General features: G+C 40.5%; 1 protein-coding gene across 6 annotated transcripts in view; it reads right to left on the minus strand.

Moving 5' to 3' along the window:
* TRIM55 (tripartite motif containing 55) overlaps nucleotides 1-21,914 on the minus strand; it is a 37,237-nt gene that overhangs the window by 12,331 nt on the left and 2,992 nt on the right. Inside the window, exons 3-10 of one of the 6 annotated variants that reach the window (XM_014257717.2) lie at nucleotides 15,547-15,712; nucleotides 13,767-13,862; nucleotides 9,698-9,931; nucleotides 8,613-8,635; nucleotides 8,392-8,528; nucleotides 7,380-7,591; nucleotides 5,232-5,519; nucleotides 2,923-3,013 (exon numbers count right to left, since the gene is read on the minus strand). In XM_014257717.2, the coding sequence (XP_014113192.1) occupies nucleotides 2,923-3,013; nucleotides 5,232-5,519; nucleotides 7,380-7,591; nucleotides 8,392-8,528; nucleotides 8,613-8,635; nucleotides 9,698-9,931; nucleotides 13,767-13,862; nucleotides 15,547-15,712 (1,247 nt within the window). The remainder of the gene's footprint in view (nucleotides 1-2,922; nucleotides 3,014-5,231; nucleotides 5,520-7,379; nucleotides 7,592-8,391; nucleotides 8,529-8,612; nucleotides 8,636-9,697; nucleotides 9,932-13,766; nucleotides 13,863-15,546; nucleotides 15,713-21,914) is intronic. The other 5 variants (XM_014257724.2, XM_014257705.2, XM_005517119.3 and 2 more) reach the window with 5 other exon arrangements.

The raw sequence follows: 21,914 nt of genomic DNA on the forward strand, positions 1-21,914 counted from the left end.
GATCTTCTTTTGTCCATGTTGTCTGCATATTGACATGACATCCAATCAGCTAAAACTTAGCTAAATACTGACCTCTCTGATGTGATTTAAAGCTGTCTCATGGAAAAAAATTGAAGTATTACCAGCTGAAATTGAAATACTCAGCAGCAGGGCAAAGAGAACTACAGTACATGAATACAGAGAGGACTGTCCTTATGGTAATTCTGACAGATGGCATAAGGTGGTAAGCAAGTAATAGAAAATTTTAAAACAAATGAAACAAGATTAGCATAGGCCATTCCATTAGTATTTCTCCTCCCAAACAGTTCAGTCCCGATTATATTTTATATCCTCATGGAATTAAAGCACTGTACTTGCTGGCTGCAAAGGGAAGTTAGATCAGGCCACTGTTTGTGGACGATTAACTTGCATTTCCTTTCAGACTAAATGTATATGCTGGAATCCTTTGGAGCCACAGACAGACTCTTTTCTTATGGGGAATTTGAGCAACGGAATGCACGGTTCAGTACTTCATCTTAGGTGAAATAAACTGCAACCACAGACACAGACAAACCAAGACATTCATGAACACTCACAAATCTATATAGTTTCACTGCATGAGAGATGTTGCTGACAAAATATGATGAGGGAAAGTTGTGGGACTCTGAGATCTGTTTCTCCCATGCACTGGAAAGGGCTGCTTGCTAATGTCTGTGTCACCAGCCACTAATACATCCCTCTCATGGTTGCAAGGCAGTTCAACAGTGCTATTCCTGCTCTCCATGTTGTAATCATTTGCTGCTGGTTGTCATCTCCAGAGGCTCAGATCCCCCCAGCTTTAGTCACTGAACAAAGGCAGCTGGGTTGGGAGCAATGTCACCTCACACTCAGCAGGCAGGTGGAAGAGGTGCCAAGTGAGAAGCAGCAGCTGCTGCTGAACTCTCTCTTACAGGACATGTAAGACATTCTGTCAGAGGCAGAAGCAGCCCGTGGTGACCGCACTGCTGACTTAGCCACTCCCTGAAGAAGGATGAAGCCGTCTAGTGCAGAGTTATCTATTTTGCTCATGCTGAATAATCTTCTTTTGGCCCTTCTTACACCAAGCAATTGGTACACCTGTGGGCTGCAGCTCCTGTTCCTTATCCCTGCTGCTACACCCTCCCACACTCTGGAGGAAATTCATAGATGTATCATTACAATTTCTTTGAGTGAAACGACCCTTAAATAAAGTAAATGTTGGGAATTTATAGTGGAACTCTTTTTGCTGCTGAAATATGATGAAAACCCTATTGGTGCATTTTATTAAAAGAGCTTGAAGATAAATTATATGCTGCTCTAATGATGACAGTCATGCAGATTTATATTATTATTATAAATAATTATACAGTTATTCAAAGTAATTTTGTTATTTGACTTTCAGGGGCTTATCACACAAAGGAACAAGGGCAGTGGCCTGATCTTTCATATGAAAGATAAAGACACTTAAACTATCTAACCAGCCACTTCACTATGCATGAAGAATAAAACCATTTTTATGCAAATAGAATCTGAGACCAAAATGTCTTTTTCCTTCACCTCCTTTCTACTTCATTATTAAATAAATCATAAAGATGTCACTGGAGACCACATAGAAAGAGGTCTCAAATGGTAGAAATAAGACTTTCTGCATTTGTCTATTTTTAATTTCAAAAGGTATTCTGAATTAAAAAAGAAAGAGAGGGGAAAGAAAGCATAGTGCTCTTCACATGCCTGATTTCCCAGGAGTAAAAACAACCTCTATGTCCTTTATTAATGATACAACAAATCTTCAAAAACAAACACAAGTAAATGAAGATTAAATGATGATCCATGAACTTAATTGAGATTCACATCGTCCAATGCTCTTCAAATTCAAATTACTACCACACAGTGAATCCTTTTGGCTAATTTATGCAACTAAAGTCTTTTGAGTCAGAGGCTTTGGTCTTCAGTAAGTAACGTTAAATATCCCAGTCATAATACAGAACTCTCTGTAGATCAGCCATATCACACTGAAAATTGAACACACATATATGTCTTACCTAAGAGTGCTACAGATTTAGAGCTGGAAGAACTAAGTCATGGATATTGCCTACCAAAAAGGGGTTACTCCAGAAGAGATGTTACGGAATAGTTAAGGTGTAGATTACAGAGTTTGTGTTTGGGACAACTTCACTTGGTAGTGAAGTTCTTAGTCCTTGATCCTGTGGATATTTCAGCTCTTAATGTGACTTAAGGAACAAAAGCCTTTGTTTAAATTGTGTGGGATTCCTGCAAATGCTGCATTTCAGGGTCATGATTGGTACTCCATGTTCACTGGGAATGTGGGAGAGATAGCTCTGACCATCTGCGGTGGGACTTGAAGGGAATGTGGGGGTGTTCTGTGTGAGCTGGGGTGTGAAAGGACCCTTTCCATTATTTCCATGGGGACCTCTGAAGAGTAGGGCTTGAGCCATCCACCCAAGGGAGTACAAGTGATTTGCTTGCCATGCTAATCCTGGCAGCAGGATTACTCAGTGGATTTGTTTTCCTGACCTTAACCCCTCTGATGGCAATCATTACTCTCCAACTCTTCCTCCCCGACTAGTTGGACTGAGCAAGCTTGGTGTTTTTCACATCTGTCAACCAACAGGTTCTCCATGCTGCTGGTCATCTGAACAGCAACTGAAATACAAGCCCATATATCTGCAACAGTAAATGTCTCTTTTCATTTTGAACCAGGGAGATGCAATGTTTAACCATGCAGGAGTAAGCTGAAGAGTGGCATTTGTGAGGAGGAAGAAATTACTTAGGCAGCTCGTATTGTGAACTAGCATGATGTTTTTGGATAGGAAGAAAGGGAAAAAATCCTTTAAAGCTATGTAGGAACATCACCAGATGCACTATTTGAACTGTTAGTTAATGGTAAAATGAAATATTTCCTACCCATGAAAGTACAAATCATGTATTGAATCAGATTCCAAAGATGATGTAGTATGATAAGAAATGCCAAAAGTGTTGTGCAGAATGCTAACTCCTGTGAGAAAATAAGAAGAGTGCTTCACCAGTGTTGTCATCACATGAACTAGTCATTATCACTATGTTCCGTGAAAAAGCTCTGTTTCCACAGCACTTTTCCATGATATACTTTAATTAGAGGAAGGGACTAAATACAGTGGTGTGAAGAACATCAGCTGGGTTAAAAAAAAATAAAATAAAAAATAAGGGAATATAGCATTTCAGAGTGGGTTGTGTAAAACCACATGCAGGAAAAATACAGAGCTGAAGTTCACATACTTGAAAATGATTGCTGCCACATGACAGCAGTCATTTCCTTTGTTACATAGACAGAGCTCAGCTTAGATCCTTAAATCTGACCACAGCATCATCTCACGGCATCACCTCACTTGGTCACTCTGCTTTTTCTATTCTTCTGCACTTTTCTGCTTCTTGTGCTTTCCTATCTCTTGCTCTGTCTCCAGCCCAATGGCAATCCCATCCTCAGCTGTTTCCCCTGCTCCTTTCTCTCACATCACCAGAATCATGAGCTACTCTTCTCAACATCCTCCTCCTTCTTCCAAAATGCCAGTGTCACCTGTGACCTGGGAAAATATTGAGATGCAGCAAAACTCACATACCAACAGGAACTGACATTTTTCCTATGTGCCTGTTTTTGCTCCTGGTACTCAATGAAGAAAGCTGGGTACCAGGCTGCTGTTGTTTTTCAGATAGCTGCCCACATCAATCAGGAAATTAACCTAGTACTGAATTTACCTACCTATGGTGAGGTTAAGCTGCCTGGTCATCAATGTAACTGATAAGAAGAAACAGCACCAATAAATTTCACTGTGAATTTATTTTTTGCCAGCTCATTTTGAATATAATTAAGAAGATAATGTCATAGTAGGTTTGATAATTTTAAAGTACTTTTGTTTTTAATTCCACTCAAATATTCCCAAATCAAACCCTGACTTGAAAAATAGCCACTGAAATTTAGTGGCAAAATGTTGCTTTTGTTAAGAAAGTCAGTGAAGTCAGCCACCAAATTCAAGTGTCACTGACTGAAACCTCTAGCAGAAGATAAATGCCCCTTTTATCATATGTCTGTGAACTCCTTCTCCTAACTTTTTGCCTGGCACATGATTGTTTATCTATTGTCTTACAGTCTGTAATTGTTGACTATATAGCTGCTTATATACGCTATATAGTCATATCCAGACTTAAAGGAAACAGCACAAGATACTTAATACCCACTTTTGCTTTCTCTCTCTCACATAAACATAATCTCCCCTCATTGCACACATACAGGTAAGAGCTTTGTTAAAACATGTGGCTAGAACCTGTAAATTATGATGGTTTGATTTACAGAGTGCTGCTCATGGGCTGGTCACCAGACACTGGAGCTGTAGTGTGCAAATCCTTGCACAGCTCCCTCAGCTCTGTTCCTTATATCTTTGGCCCATGTGGAGTTTATAAACATGTGCTGAAGGAGGATTGCTCAAATTCAGGTTATACCAACTCTAATATTGTCATTTTAAGGAAAACATCCTCTGTACTCAACACATCAGTATCTGTTATCCTATCATGCTGCTGAGTGTCTAACACTGAGCTGAAATGTATTATCTTCATGCTCTCTTTTAATCAAGTCTCAAGAATCCTTGGAACAATCCCTCTGCCACAGATCTGAACCCAGGAAATCAGACTCCTTACTGAGCGGCAATCAAACGCACAAGAAGGCTCTGGGTGTTTGCATAGCTTCGTGCTCACATGGGGGAGGACTCCAGGTGCAGCCACAGAGCTGCAGAAGGCGAAGCCAAGCCATAGCTGCTCAGCCAGTCATGGTAGGACAGCACATACACAGACTGTCAGCAGGTGATGAGAGTAATCTCTTGCACAGGATTTCTCTGTCACTAACACATGCAAGAATCTGATGTGCAGAGACACCACTGGCCTCTCCAATAGCTCCTGTGCATGAGTAACTTGGATAACAGCTGGCACAAGCAAGGTGCACTGGCAGGTAAGCACAAGCAACCACCAGCATGCTGCTTTGAAGCTACAGTCAGCTTGTCACATATTGAAACCATCTATAAATCCAGTGGATTTGCTGAAACAACAATTTGTGCTGTTTTCATATTTTTGAAATTGTTCTTATTCTTTAGCATGCAGAGGAAAATGAAGTCACATTTTCCTTAACAACTGCTGTTCCCGCCTTGCTGCACGTCACAGCCCTCTGGGGTGACTTCGGAAACACTGACCTTGGACATCGCTGCAGTGGCATTACTTTCCTTACCACTCCCTGGTGCATTCTCCTCGATTGTTGCTGCTGTCGGGGCTTCTGCCTTCTTTGCACTTGTTTCCAGAGAAACAGGAGTCCCTACTTTCCCCAGCCCACTCACCGGGGTTGAGCTTGGACTGCTTGGTCGCCGTGATTGGGACTTATACCAGCTAGGGTAAAACAAGGGATCGATGGTTTCAGCTGTGGCCGGCACTTGAGTGTCAGACTCAGGAGTCTGTTGAGAACCACTTGGTGTCACAACAACATCCTTAATCAGGACAGATAAAGAGAAGAACAAGCAGAGTGCACCACGTTACCTTCCTGCTGTAGCCACATTGTTCTGCATGTTGTGTTTGTTAGATATAACTGCAAGGCATAGGTTTGTTCTACTAATAAGATCTGAAAGAATTGCAATCAAAATTCTAAGCAAAAGTAACTATCATTTGAATAACATAAACAAGAGAAAGAAGATAAATGAGCCCAACAATAGAACAGGACTGTAGAACTAGCTGGGAAGGGGGTGCTAACTGAGAAAGAAATGAGCAAGGGGTCCCTTAATTCAGATAAACCATCAATTCAATTCTAAAATCTTAAGGAATTCTATGTAAGAGCTTCATGAACCCATACCAGCCACGAATAAGAGGTGTAGGTACCTTCAAATGGCTTGTTGGGTTTTAGGTTAAGAGTAACACTTTTGCCAGTGAGTCTGTTGATATGAGCAGTCAGAATAAAGGGAATACTGGAGAGAAGCATTTGCCCACCGTGAGCCTTGCCATTAATGCTGTAAGCCAAGCACTGTTGCTGTGCTAGGAAGAAGAGCAGCCAGATGAACTGCACCTCTCTACCTGCATCAAGCTCTTGGGGTTTCTGCACACAGTCTGCTATCACCACTGCATTTCTGCTTTGCCTTTTTACACCAGAAGGCAAAAACTCAAATACAGGTATCCCCTACACCACAGCACTCACAAACCATGTCTGTCTTTATGCCTGACTATCTCCTAATGGCATTTTACAATGTCTAGAGCAGCATGCTGTACCTTTCTCTATTTAGCCTTAAGAAATTACAGAATTCATGTTGGTGGGCAGAATTGCTTATGTCTAGTTCTTGTTTGAATAAAACCTTGCATTAGTTAGGGAACACAAGTTTAGTTAAGTCACTGCAAATCTTCAAATTTTGATTAAATCAGTAAAGCCTAATTTAAGATCTTCACATGACTGGTGAAAACTCACAAAAGTTTTTAGATCAAAGAAAGAATGAATCTATAGTATTTATTTTCACTTGTTTTATGTGGGGAGCTTGCTACAATCAAAGATCCTTTGTGTGCTTTCTTGCTTTCACATAGGCCTCCTCAAATATATTCACAGTAGCCTTTACCCCCTCAGCAACTTCACTGAGTAAATTGTGTAAGAGGAGACTTTACTAAGTCAATGGTATGCAAAGCAAACTAAAGTAGCACATGAAGTATATTTTTAAATGTACATCTTTTAGAATATGCAGTAATTATGGTCTCATTCTAGTCAAATTCCCTAAGAAAAGTGTTGGCTTAAAATATTCACACCCTGAACCTGTTTGCTGTTAGGTTGTAAGAGGCAGTTTCCTCTCCTGTTTGGTATGATATTCTTGCATCTACCTAGACATATCCCAAGAATGATCAGAGCAGAAGGCAGCAAGCACCATTCACAGAAAACAGATTAGAAGTATAATCTGAAAACTGGTGGTGGAAAGCCTCCAAAATCCAGAGGGAATACCAAATTCTCTTAGTATAAATATTTTAAAAATAATCTGATTTATAACAGTTAGTCTGAGTTAAATCATAGCAAGCAGAACATTTGTTATAATGCACTTAACTCCCAAACTGAGTCCTTTTTATTTATAACTTATGTATCCCATATATATATCTTAATTTATCTAGCAGCTAATTTTTTGCTTATCAAGTCATACATGCACAGGTTGAAGTAAAGTTTCATATATGGGTACAAGGGCAGTAAATAATTTTGCCCTCCAGTGCATCAACTCCCTTAGCCCTGCTCCTGACTTGGTGCCCACAGGGCACAGGGGAGCATTTTCTGGCTCTGCCAGGTGCACTCAGCTTAACTGGCAGGTCAGTGGGACAGCAGAGACATTTACCTGACCAGCTGGGGCAGCTGGAGTGGGTTCAGCCAGCAGCTCTCCCCCTGCACTCTGTGCTTCGGAGTCCTGCTGAGGTGGCTGTGGTGCTCTCTCCATGCCTTCCTCTTCCACCTCTTCCTCCTCTTCCTCCTCTCCTGATGACTCTGTGTGGACTTCACCCAGGCCTTCGCCATCCTCTGTCTCCTCCTCTTCTTCTTCTCCCTCCTCCTCTGATAAAACATGTGCAAAAGGACAGGTTGAGCACCATGTGGCTTCAGTCTTTAGGTAATTAAAAATCCATTTGCAATTGCACAGCAAAGTCACTGACAATCTGCCTGGCAGAGAGGAGCCTGCTCCCACCAGCCTGGACTGGGCACTGCCCTGGAGCTGCCAGCAGGATCTTTGGGGCCGAACACACATGCTGGTTAAAATCTTAAGATGGCCCTTTCCATGGGAAGGAGGACAGAAATTCCTGTCAATGCAGTTATCCTCATGAGGAATGTGCAGCACAGCCCTGCGTGTTTTGGGGACAGGCTACCTGGGATCTGGCACAATCTGTCATGAAAAATGTCCTTCTTCCAATTCTAGGTATATGTTTAATGCCATTGAAGCTGTCCTCACAATTTTTACCAGGCCAGTGGTTGGCAATGCATGACTGGAGGTTTGAGATACCAACACGCCTAAACCAGATGCTCAAACTGGATCAGACTGTTGCTTTTGTGCCATTTGACATATCCTGTGGTCTGCAGTTGTGGCTCAGGTTGTTTCCAGAGGAAGGTCTCTAGCAATGGTTTTTCTTTAGTATAATCACACCAGTTATCCTAAAAAATATGCAGAGGCATCCTAGCACTTCAAAGAAATAAACCTAGATTTGATTATAATTGATACATAATGCTCTGGTTACATTTTGGCATAGAGAGAAATATCTGATTCGAGGCTTCCTACTCAGTATCATCATGTGAATCAAACACAGCTGCTATTTAAGAAAGAAATTTTGGTGAATAATAATAATAAATAATAAATTACATACCTCTGTCAAAATCAATTTCTCGTATTATTTTTTCTTCTCTACTAAGATTCACTGTGAATTGGTTCATATTTTCATACCCATCCTCTATTTTTTCCATTTGAAATCCTTTAGAAGCTTCAGTAATTCTGAAATTGAGACTGGTTATTGGCATTGGATTTGAAGAGATATTTATAAATTTTAAGTGATTATAAAAAACAAGAGTCTCAAGTTTAAATACTTACTTTTGTAGCAATGTTTTGGCATTCTGTGGAAACAAAAAAGAAATAACTGATTCTCAAATGAATCAATTTTTTCAGATATTTTATGCACTGAGAAATAGTTCTTACACTGGCAGCTTTTAAAAGCTAGTAAGGATTTCATAACTGACAGCCATGACATCTAGGAATGAGATGGAATTTGGAAGGTAATTAGTATACAGTTCAGTAAACCGTTTAGTTCTCCAAAGGTAGTTTAATTAAAATGTGAATATGATGGGAAATATGAAAGTTGGTTAAAAAAAAAGAGAAATATTTTTCCTTTGTGGTTGTGTTTGTGGTGAAAAGAATTTGGTCTGTTACCATTACCCTCTTTAGTCACAGTAATTACATCTTTGATTATCCATGAGGGCAACCTTTTGGAGACAACAAAATTCTGTTTATTTGCCTTGGAATACTATTGTACTATTCAAAGGCAATTCTTTGATGAAAGTAAGTGTTGGTTGTTTTATTTTGGTTTTGTTCCATTTGGTAGAAAATGCCCTTCCAGCCTTTACTACAGAGGAATTGTAAACTTGCAAGACAGAAATTCTACACCAATGAATTCATTGGACAGGCTGCTAATGATTTCCTACTCATCTTGCTTAAGTTTATAGTAAGAAAACAGAAGAAAAAAACCCCAAAAAAACTAAAAGCATAAAAATGTAATTTAGCACATAAATAACTGAAAAGTTAATTTTGTCAATTTACAAGTGAAACCTATAATTCTCAGAAGTTCATATACACATAAGCATACTGTTCCCCGATGATATTGATGGGAAAATAAACATTAGCTGGAAAAAGTTTCAATTCCTATTTCTTCTAAGGGGACCAGAAATTCATACACGGGATAGTATATTTTGGTGCAAATAGCAAATACTCATGTTCTTGATTTGGATACTGCCCACAAGAAGAGTAGTTATTTGTCTGAGCTGATTCAGGTGTTTAAAAAATGAGTTTGTATAAATGTTCACTTGAAGATTAACAAACTCTGAATGGGTCTACAATTGAGAAATACTTATATATCAATAAACACATCATTATTTTTCTATCTCTATTTATAGACATTATACCTGCAAAAACACAGCCATTTCTGGTTCTTCCATGAACTGGATTCCTGATTCAACTAGTTTTGACACTGCTTCCAAGTGATCCGCGTACTTCTTCATCAGGGAGCGGATGTGTTCCAGTTTCTCCTCTTGGGTTCTAGTGATTATTTGTGTCATCTCATTTTTTCTTTCTTCCAGTACAGAATAGAGATAATCAAATTTTTCACACAACTGTTCTTTCTGTCGTCTGCAGCATTCCTGTGAATCATTTGGTTTATGTTAAACATGTTATGTTCTTAAAAGGGTTTCTATTTTTACAGTTACTTGGAAGCATTTTCATAAAAGAAATTTCTCTTTCTGAACAGTGCAAAGGATTCTGAATGACCCCGGAGACTTTTGTAATTTTCAAAGTCCAAGCTGTTGGAACAAAAGTTTAAAAACTCTTCTCAAACTCTGAGTTTCAAGCCACTGAAAGCCCCCAAACAGGTTATTGTATAACTTGTGAGTCTGCTAAAAAAAGCAAAAAGGTATTTATGATGTCTGTAGTGATACATCAAAGTCTGCAGAAAAAGTAAAAGCTCCCACCGTATTAGCAGCTGGGTCCATTTGCGTGAACAGAATGGTTTTAAAAAGAGTGAGCATCTCAAACAGCTCTGGAGAATTTTCTTTTTCCGCCAGAGTACCTGGAACAATCCTGGCTCGATTTTCACATACGCCCTCTTAGACTCTATTTGGACAAGAGGTGTCCATTATATTTCATTTACTGTGCACTGAATGAGGTAGAGGTTCTGCAAAGAAAATGGTGTGTGACAGAAGCACAAAGACAAGAAGGAGGAATCAGATTCCAACCGTATGTTCAGGCACTGATTTTCACATTGTTTCTTGAGACACTTCTATTGTCCCTCCAACCAGAGAACAGCATCTTTCACTGAGTTAGGAGGATGGGTTTGATGACTGCTGCATTGAGTGGCTCTCTAAGAAGAACAAACTGCACTTGTAAAGGAGAATTTATGGGGAGGAAAGGAGGGACAGATTATATATAATGTCTGAGGTCTACCAAATGGAAGTACTTGAGTCACCTGTGTGCCCCAGGGCATAACCTTATTGTGGTTAGACCTGGTTGTGGATGGTGGTGATTGTTTAAATCTCTTCCCTAGAAACTGAGGCTGAATTGATTCCTCATCTTCGTCCCTTGAGGCATAGTGCTGAGATTCTGGCAGCACAGGAGTATTTACAGTCCCACAGAATTTTTGGTAGTGACAAGACTTATTATTCACAGCACTTGGCTAGAGAGAGAGAATCCCATTTTTTTCTTGACTTCCAGCCAGACCTCATTCTTATGAGTGGTGATAGTCTGCTCTGTATCATTCAAAGGAGAAAGCCTTTCAGAGATCTACATTTGGCTAAAAATCATTGTCTACATGAGGGTTGAGAGGGGATTGAAACATCTTGATGCATCGACCCAAGTGTCCACTTCTGCTTCTCAGTGAGGAGGGCTAGGCTAAACAAGCACTCCTCGCTGGGGTGCAGGCCTGTCCTGCCCTTCTGGCAGTCCTTGTCACTTCCCAGAAATTCTTGATCAGTGCAATTATAAGATGGGGTTAAGGAAGTTTTCAAATCAAGTGAGTCGTGGTTTCTGCGTGTCCTTCTATGTTCAAACCTCAAATAATCTTCTCCCACTCCTCTCCTAGCTTTTTCCCCGTGAAATGTCATTCAGATCACTTGAAAAACAACCTTAATTTCAAGACAGGTGTGTGCTATCTTTGTCATTTGACACAGGACAAATATTAGGGGGGGAAGAACAAACAAATGATAGCACGGTGCCCTGAGAGATCCTTCCCTGTCTTTAAGCACTAATAGATAATATTTCCTGCCAGCAGATACTACAGAGTTGTGAATCTCAAGAGTGAGAGTGCAAAACTGCACTCTCACTTTCTAACTGCAAATGCTGAAATATTTCTGAAATATTCTCTTTCTGTATAAAAAGTTCCCATATGAAGTCTCTGCCTGACGGAATTACTCTAATCATATTCTGTGTAATGAAAAAGGTTAACAAATACATGACTTTGCATTCTAAAAAGTTCTCAGCCTTTTTGTTTTTTAAAGCACAGCTACATCAAAAAGAAAGGAGTCCTTGCTACTGAGCATGAATCCCACTGCTCGTTCCAAAGGACCTGTATTGACCGGCCTGTGCTCTTAGCATTTGAAAAAACACTGTAATTTTTCCTTTGTTATTAGACTCACATACAGAGCAAAACAGAACCTAATTATTTATTATAGTTTTCCAGGATTTAGCATTTTATATTCCTTTCTCAATTTTCAGTATAATATATGAATTAGGTCTACTTTTCAATAGTTAAAAGCTGTACAAGTATGTTTTTGCTTTTCTGGTTTTTAAGGTTGGATAGGAGCAGTGGCTAAATGCAGAGCTGTAGGCTATTACTTACTCCAGCTAAAAGTCAAATGATCATGTATTTTCTGCTAAAGCAGATATTTCTTATTCTCTGCAAAGTGTTAAGCAGAAAGAAGAGACAATCCTGGATTGTGTTATTTCCACGTGTAAACATTTCTGAGTTCCAGCTGTAGTTTTTCCATCTTCAAGGACAAACTGATGTCAATTCAGACAAAGCTCCTGCATAGTAGGAAATGTGATTTGCTTGAAATGTAACACGGAAGGGCCAAGGTAAACTCTGTTTCCTGCAACCTTTGACTTTAAAGGTGAAAAGCCTGATAAAATATCTGAAGGTAAAATGGCTGCATTTTCTTTGGGCTTTGACTTTAAAGGTTAGATTTTAAACTGAGTGGCTGACCCCGAGGAAGCTAGTTTCAGAAACTGTTGTATTTTTTAAGTTATTTTTAGTACAGTGTTTTCTCCATACTTCAGACTAGATGTTTGAAGATTTGCTTCTGGTTCAGCTAGTTCAATGTTAAATGACTGTAAGCTTCTGCTTTTGTATCATTCAAATTTCTGCACTTAACCTACTTGAAAGGCTTGTTTCTGTCTGCAATGTCCTGATAGCAGCCAATTTTATCCTTGCGGCATGGAGGCTTCCCAACTACAAAGTCCTGACTGCCATTAATGTGCTCTCTCTTTTACTTGGGGCAATGGTTTTGTGTTCTTTCAAGCAAACTCAGGCATTTTCAGTTCCTTCTTGCCCATAATTGCATACATAGATTGTGTAACTGTTTTTTCTTACTAATTACAATCTGTACATCTTGGATTAACTTTTTTTCCCTACCATTTCTCCTTTCTGCTCCAGCTCTGAAGGGTCAATATAATTCTAATTGGGCTGAGAAGGATGTGACTCCTTCACTAGGTGCTTCATCAAATTCTGATCACAAAATCAATTCATATGAACTCCTTTCAGCCTATTGTTCTGTGATGCTCAGACTGGTCAAAACTGATGTTTATATTTGCTTTGCTGATGTAAAGCTCTCAGAGGAGGAGAAAGCCACTTCTGCTATTGAATAACACAAAACTAATTCCAACTCTTCCAGCATAAGCCCTTCACCAGAAAGTCCAGTAAGAACTCAAACTCTAATCTCCCATGAGCAACAAAACAAGACTCCTTAAAGGACAACATATTAAAACACTACTTTTGTGCAGAAGGCAAAGCAATTAAATACAGAACATACACTGACATACCTGGGAACCATGCTGTGCCTACCCTGTGGCTGAGACTAAGGCTCTGTTCACCAGACCTGTCAGACTTCAGACTAACTGGTCTTTTACAGCTCTAGAATCTGATTTTAGATGTTAAATGAGTTGGGAATTGATGACATTTTGGCAGATCTGCTTTTAAATTCAGTGAGATCCTATTCCACTAAGAATATTGAGCAAGACTTGCTGATATGGGTTATCCTTACTCTTTATCCTCCACCATATAACAAATGTCAGAGGTGCTGAGCAGGATGTACCCTTTGATTTAGGCAGTACATCTTGATAATGTACAAAGCCATGAGGAATGGTTTAGTGAAACGATGTGGGAATGCATTTGGGTAAAGTGAGGTCTGTTAAAGAATGATCATTACCAGAAGTTCAAAAGATGCAAGGTCACACTGAAATAACTTCATTTAAAGACGTGGTACCTACCTCAACTGTCTTGCAGGTCTCCTCCAGCTGTGTGACAATCCCTTGCATTCTGTCATTGCTCCCCACCAGGACTGCAATGCCATCACTCAGCTCAGACTAGGCAGTAAGGGGACAGTAAGCAGAAGAGTGTTAGGGGCTGTCACACTTCAGGGTGACACATCTAAGAGTGGGGAGCAGGGGACAAATAAGCCATACCCAGGATATTACTTCATCTTTCCACCAGAACTGAGAAAAATTGGAGCTTTATGTGCCCACAAGATATCTGTTTGTATTTTGACATTTGTTTCCTCCCTCAACACACTATGAAGACATTAGGAATTTTAAATGGAGAAGAAACTGTGGTTTGGAAAGAGGAAAGCACTTTGTTCTAGAAAGTTCTTCTAGATGCTTTTGTCTGAAGTGTTATTTCAACAGGCCCCAAATATTTCCATTGGGTTTGTTGAGAGAAAAGACTCTTGAGGGGTTGTTTTTTCAGTGTCTAGCCACACCACTGTGATATTTCCCTGAGGACTGTAGCTCTTGGCCTTGGAATATAGAAGAGGTGGCCCATGGACCTGGAGGGACCAAGGTGTTATAGAGTCCCTGGCGTGCAGGGAGTGGGGTTGGGGTTGTGGTGAGAGGGGGCAGGAGAAAAGGAAGAGAAGAAGGTAGAGGCTGAGCCACTGGCACGAGGGAAATGAGTGGAGGAAGAAAATAACCTAAGTGTGGGGGTGGAGATGATTGTGAGATATCCCTAAGAGAGACAAAGAAGCCAGTCCTAGGGAACTTGGGAAGGGTGCTGGGGCTGCAAGGGGCCCTTGGCACACCCTTGTAGTAACAGAGACAACTGTGTTCATGGTCTCCACAGCTCTGAACAGGATCCTCTGAGGCCTTCACAGCTCTGTAAAGGCTCCTTTGAAGCATGCATCCTGCAGCTTCCAGGTTACGCCTCTCATCTTGGGCATGACAGACCCTTTCCATGGGCACTCTGGAAAGGAAGACACAGCTTGCAAATCTCCACACAAAATGGGTGATGGGGGCATGGATTTAGTTCAATAAACTTCTTCTTCTCCCACCTTTTCTGATTGAAAATGATGTTTTTAACTCCTTTCCTAAAGCAACTCCTCATTTGTAGTTTACACACACACGAGTATCTGTGTGACAAAGTTGGAGGCTGGGATTGAAAACTTGGCCTGTCTGATTGCTTGCCCCACTGGGGCCCTTCAGAAAAATGAGCTGTTTATCTCAGGAGGATAACCCAGTGAGTCAGGTTTTAAATTAACACTGTATTAAAAATAAACAAGTCTTTTACTGGTGACAGCAAGGGCAGAAGATGTTAGGTACATCCTGTGCTGCCAACTATTGAATATTTCTTCATTCACTTGCAGGAGGAGATTTTTCACTTAACTTTTCTTAAAAATGGCATGCTTAAATGTAAAAGTGTCTGATAGATAACTACTTGATTTGAAATGCTCTGTTCTCGTTCCAGTTCTTAGTGTTGAAAATACCACTTGTTTGTCTGATCTAAAAGCACTGCAAAAAAGGGATTAGGAACTCAAAAGAGAGATCCTCAGCTCCACATCAAAATTGGGACAAATTGTAATATCTTTTTGTGTGATCATTTATAAATTTATTTTCCTGTGTTTCTAAACAGACTTGTAAGAGCCATTCACTCACACTCAATGGTGGCAAAGGCAACCCCAGACTCCTTCGGGAACTCACAGAAAGCTCATGGGAATACATTCCCATTGATGGTCCTGTCAGTTTCTTCAAGGACTTTGAGAAACAGAAAGATATTTACCTTTTGTTGCTGGTAAACATTTGTGAGAGGAGCAACCTGACAGTCTTTGTGGGCACCAAAGATTTTGCACAAGGAGCAGGTGGGCATTTCACAGTTCAAACAATAAATATTAATTCTCTCATCTTCGTGCTCTTCACACATTGGCTGGTCACACTTCCTGTCAGGTCTGCGAAAGAAAACATTTGTTTAAAACAAAGATGGTGCTCATGAGTTTCTTCTAACAATATTTAAGAGTGTTAGCATGAAATATGGTACATTTGTATAGCAGCACCCAAGGCTGACTGAATGCGCAGTGTAGACTTACACCTGCCACATGGGATGACAAGAGACAATGGTAGAGCTTAATGTCCTGACACAATATGATGTGGTGACAAACCAGCAACATGACTTCATATGGGGATTTCCATATGAATGAGGAATATGACTGGGAGTGTGACACAGTGCTTGCTCATTTTAAAAAATTTAAATAACCTCACTAAGCCTGGACTCAGACTACTCATGTATTTTAATTAGCATGTTATCTGTCTGAAATATGAAACATATGTAATTTCTTTGCGGTTCATCATGCAAATTGCTGTGCACTTAGCTTAATGCAGCAAAGCTTTTATGTGGGAGACTGATTTTAAGCAAGAGCTATAGATACTGATGAACCTTTTGGCCCTTAACTCTAAATCTCTACTATGAGCTCTGTGATGCCCTGGTCAGGCAATACCAAACAGCACTGGGTCCTTACAGTCTTTACATTAGGCTAGCAACCAAAACAAGGTGTCACACAAATTAATTTCAGCTGGGTGGCACATGTCTAACTTTACAGTGTCAAATGTTTTAGCAGTAGTTTATTCATCTGTACCCAGCAGAAAGGGGATGGGCTACACAAGTGTTCTTCTCTTGTGCTAAGCCAGGAACTGTTGCCACATTATAGCTCAGTCTGATCTTCTCTTCACCAAAACAGTTTATCTTTATACACCCAAATTTGCAAAACCTGCTGTCTTGGGATAATTTAGTTTTAGCTTCCTTCAAATGAGCCAATTAACCAACATTCCCAGTACAAGTAACAGCTCCAGTCTGGTGTGTGTGGGCAGGGCGGCGCTTTCCTGAACCCACACTTCAGGCTTAGCACCCTGAGCACATCTATGGCATCACATGAGTGTGTAAGGATGTTGTACAGAAGATAAGGGCTAATAGACTGATGGAAAGAGTGTGTCTAGGGTTCAAGCCTTCAAAAGCCACCACTGTTACTATGGCAATGTTAAATATTTTCAGCATAAACCATAATCCCCTTCTGCTACTGTTTGGAAAGAGAACTATGACTTACCTGTAGCAAGTGGAACAATGGCATAATATAAATATATTTTTCATCATTAGGAACTATGGAATTTAATGGAATTACATGGGAACATTTTTTAAAGCCCTTCTACAGATCTCTGTAGCAAGGAGGCAACCAGCCATTCTATTAAAACTTAAAATGTATGGAAAAAGAAAATCATTATTTTATATTATATTACAGCAGAGTCTTTTCATACCATTTGGTAGAGTGGATACAGCATTTATTTTTTTATGACAAAGTATAAATTTTCTCTTCTGAGGGGAATGGAATATGATCAGTTAGATGCATTAAAAAAAATCTGGCAAGAAACAAAATGTCTCACACATGCATGATTTTTTTTTTTTTTAATTCAAGAGTGTGCTGGGACTTAAAGGATTCATAAGGAAAATCTGTAATCTGTAATATAACATGTTATACCAGAATAAAACAAGACAAACACTTCTGGAGAAAGCCTGAGTTATTTTGGTCAGATTTCCAGCATTCGTTAACATAAGGCACTTTATCAAATCCAGCATTGTTTCAATGCTAGTCAAAAAGAGATGTGTCTCCTCCATAAAAAATGCTTTACATTGTTTGCGGATTACTGCAAACAGCCTCTAATATATTCATGTCATAGTGCACCAGTGGGAGGGGCCATGTGTGAGTGCAATACAGTGAATTTCAAAGTGATTAATTAAGCCTGAGATAGCAGCTCTTCGTACAAATATTTACAAGATCAGAGCCAGAAACTACTAGAATTTTATTGGACACTGGAACAGTGCCACATGCATGAAAGACACATTGCATAGAGCAAAAAGGTGATGGTGTCAAGCAAGTTCAGCCAGAAGCAGCCAACCTTCAAAGGTGCCGCGAAGAGCTGGAAGCAACCTGGCAGAACTCCCTGAACTAGTGGGGCCCTGAAGACAGTGTCAGAAGACTAGAAATAAACAGATTTACAGTCTCCTCCCCAGGCAGTGCAAAAGGAGAAATTTTTAGCACACCACTCCCTGACTTCAGACGGGATCCTCTTAATCTATGTCGGGGTAGCAAAGGCCAAAACATAACCTCTAAATTTAAAATGGAGATTGCTTCTGAAACAGGAGATTAAAGAGTAGCTGATAGGAAAATGACTGCATGGCTTTAGTAACAGAAAAGATTCACCACAGCTGTGCTGGTGACCAGAGAAATGTCAGGTTGCTGAAATGTCCTGATAACTTTGTGGTCTCATTCTCTTTGAAATGCTAAACCTGTGTTTGACTGCCAGAGGCTTATTCTTTCCCATTGAAATTGTGTTTGGACAGCACCTGAAGAACTGACTGGGTCCTGTTCTGGACGGCCCAGTACATGAAGACACTGACATACTGAAAGGAGTACAGAAAAGGGCCCTGAGCATGATTCAGGGTCTACAGCAGCTCTCCTGTGAGGAAATGTTGAGAGAGATGGAACTTTCAGTCTGGATCAAAGAAGGTTAAGGAGAATTTTAACAATGACCTTGATCTTATCAATACCTCTGATTATCTAAACACTTGAATGGAAGGTGTAATGTGGATGGAGTCAGGCACTTTTCAATGCCAGGACCAGAGGCAATGGGCACACACTGAAACACGGGAGGTAACCTCTGAAGATCAGGAAACACTTTTTTACTGTGAGTGACTAAGCACTGGCACAGGTTGCCCAGGATGGTAGTGGAGTTTCCATCCTTGAAAATACTCATAAGTCATCTGGACATTGTCCTGGGCAACTGGCTCCAGGTCCTGCTTGAGCAGCTGGTAGTTGGACCAGATGACTTCCAGAGGTTCCTTCCAATCTCAACCATTCTGTGACTGATTTGGTGGGGCAGTGCAAAGTTTCTGGGCACATGAAAAAGCACACTTTAATTAAGAATATAGTAAGACCTTAGGAAAACTGCTGTTACAAAGCATGTTTTCTGCAGGATTTTTTCCAAAAGGCTTCTACTGAAATCCTGAATCTAATTTTGATAGTGTTTTTACTGAGAATCCTAAGACAGCTGTAGCCCTTCCTGTGGCATCACATCACCTGATGTCTGCACCTGGTCAGGGGATGGAGAGCATCTGCATGACTTTGTGAGGCACAGTCAGGTCATAGTGAAGCTATGAAACTGCATTTGCCACAGTATCAATCTTGGTCATGCAGTGCTAATGACTGGCCCCCACTTGACTTCACACTGCTCACCACAACCCTTTGAGTCTGGTAATACAGCAAGGTTTTGGTCCAGTTCACTTTCCACTCTCCACTCTAAGCCTTATTTACACAGGTTTTTTTTTAATAAAGATGTCACAAGAGACAGTGTCTGAAGTCTAGATAAACAGTATCTATTGCTCTCCTCTCATGTCCTGAGTTAGTCCACTCACTATAAAAAGGCTATCAGATTAGTCATGATGATTTCCTCTTCATAAATCCATGCTGACTATTTCTAATCACCTTCATGTTATTTATATATTTGGAAATGATTTCTAGAAGCATGAAATACTTTCTAGGGACCAGTGTGCATAACTAGCCTGTAGTTCCCTTCATTCTCCTGTTTGCATTCCTTGAAAATTGGAGAAACATTTGCTTTCTTCTAGTCCAGTCCACAGGAAACCATTCCAATTTTCTTTCAAAGATTATTGAGTGACCTTGCAATAATATAAGTCAGCTCCATCACCACTTATATCTGCCTCCCACCAGGATGTCCAAATTTTTTTTATATTCTCTAACCTGATCCTCCTCCACCAAAGGTGAGTCTTCCTTGCTCTAGACTTTCCCACTGGTCTCAGTGGGATTCTGTAAAACTCAATTTAATAGTAAAGTCTGAGGTGAAGGTGGCATTGAGTACATTGGCCTTTTCTATGTCCTGTGTTACCTGAGGTCCTGCTCTGTTTAGCAGAGAACTCACAGTTTCCCTAATCTTCCTGCTGATGAAGCTGTAGAAGCTCTCATTAACTTCCATGTACCTCATCAAAATCAGTTCCAGGTGGACTTTGGCTTTTCTAACTTCATCAGTGTGTGCTTGGGGAGTGTCTCAAAATCTTGCTGAATCACCTGGCCATCTTCTTTTTGCTTCTTTTTTAATGTTTTATTTTTATCAGGAACTCTCTATTAATCAACACAGGTATTTTGTCACTATTATTTGAGTTCCTGTATATGGGGACAGACCATTTTTGACCTTGGAGGAAGGTGGTCCTTGAAAATCAGGCACAATGATGGACTCTCAAAAGCAATGAAAAGCCCACCAATATCCAGGGTAAAAATGGGGCTTGAAAAATGAGAAGGCTATAGAAGTTCATGTGTACATAAGAATTCCTGTAGCTCTGTTACACTACTATCATGAATGCGCAGCCCAAGAAAACTATTGGTGCAGGTGAGCTTGGGGCTTTGTCTCATGGGGAGTTGGAGAAGATCCAGATGATCTCACCCCTCATCTCTTTCACTGCACAGCTTGTGGGGCTCCTCCTCCTTGGTGGCCTGTGGTCAGGGAGCGTATTTCCCTGGCCCAGCCTGTCTGAGCTCCCCAGATGACCCTGCAGCCTGGCAAGGAGATATATCCTGCCTTGGGAATTTGGGCTAAGACCTCGGAGGTGTCAGGGACAGAGACTTCTGGCAGTGCTGCCTATGGGGCCCTGCAGGACATCAGCACCATCACAGAGCCCATGTAGGCTGCTCTCAGCACAGCCTGGTCCCTGCTGCACTCTCTGCTCTATCTGTGCTTGGGGCTGCAGGGACAGCCTGTTCCTCAGGCTCTCTCTGGTAAGTGCAAGGCAGAAAGAGTGCTTGACCCTCCCTGATCAGGATTCAGCTGGTAACAAAGCCCAAAGCACCTTTTGATCTGGAATAGCCAGCTGAGATCATTAGAACCTGCCAGATTTCACAAAAAGTCACAGCCTCCCGTTGCTACCCTTTCCTGGTGACAGCAGGGGTCCTGATGTTCCTCAGATAGTTTAGGTGATCAGTGGCCTACAGATTTTCAAAGACTGGTTTAATTTTTAGCCAACTCAATTTCCACTGTTTTCAGTCCTTTACTGTCTTTTAAAGCTTTTTACAAGCCACCTCCTGCTTGAAGAATTCTTCCCTTGTGTTGCTAACACATTCTAAATTGGGCAACAGGCTATGCTGCCATCAGCTGGAATTTGATGAGCAATGGGATAAAAGACCATATGATGTGATACTCAGTAATAGGAGGGGCTGCGTATGAGGGCTCAGGCGGACTCTCCCAACCTCAGTGCATCTCCTGCCCCAGTTTTTTTAAAAAAAACACCAATTCCTTACTTCAAATAGAAAATCCAATTACAAAAAACTAAAAACAAGCAAAAATCCCAACCAAACAAAAACCAAACAAAAACCAACCAAACCTTTTGAAACAAGCTATTTTTGGCTAAGGAGTAGTCAAAGTTTTCTCCCTTTACTCTGCCTTTACTCTGAGTTCATGTGGAATGCAGGTGGGAGCTGGCCTCATTCTGGCACATGCAGTTATAGTGAATTATACCCAGAGGAGAACTCAATGGGAAGAGGTTCCTGTCTGGAAATCACACGTGCTACCAGTTTGAACGGCTGTTTTGGGAGGAACAAGGGAGCAAAGATCATATCTCACCCTTCCTCCTACATATCTCTGCCAGACCCCAGTTGCCAGGATGGAAGAGACTGGTACAAAAGGAAGAAGTGGGGAAGACTTGATTTCCCTTGACTTTTTTCTTTCAGTGGGACAGCACAGGCAAAAGCCATGAAAGATCTGCTCACACTCTCAGGGAAGCCCAAGGAATGTTAGGCAGAGGGAGATAAGCAGCTGAGGCCCACAAAGGACCAAATAGTTTAGATAGTGCTGCTATGTGCTGCTGCTGCTATGTAACCCTGACAATAACTTTCATTCTAAGGACATACATGAAGGTTAAATAAGCACTTTAACAGATTAAATAAACAAGTCTTTTGGACAAATATATAAGCAAATCTATGTTCTTTCTTTATTTTTTATTTTTTTTTATTTTCCCATTTTATTCATCATTACTTTCATGGAATCTTTAAATAATCTACTAACTCTACTAAACCTATTCTTACATTTCTCATTTCT

Source organism: Pseudopodoces humilis, chromosome 1, assembly GCF_049639895.1.
Source record: "Pseudopodoces humilis isolate 2021_Gansu_Grassland_sample_001 chromosome 1, ASM4963989v1, whole genome shotgun sequence".
Classification (NCBI taxonomy): domain Eukaryota; kingdom Metazoa; phylum Chordata; class Aves; order Passeriformes; family Paridae; genus Pseudopodoces; species Pseudopodoces humilis.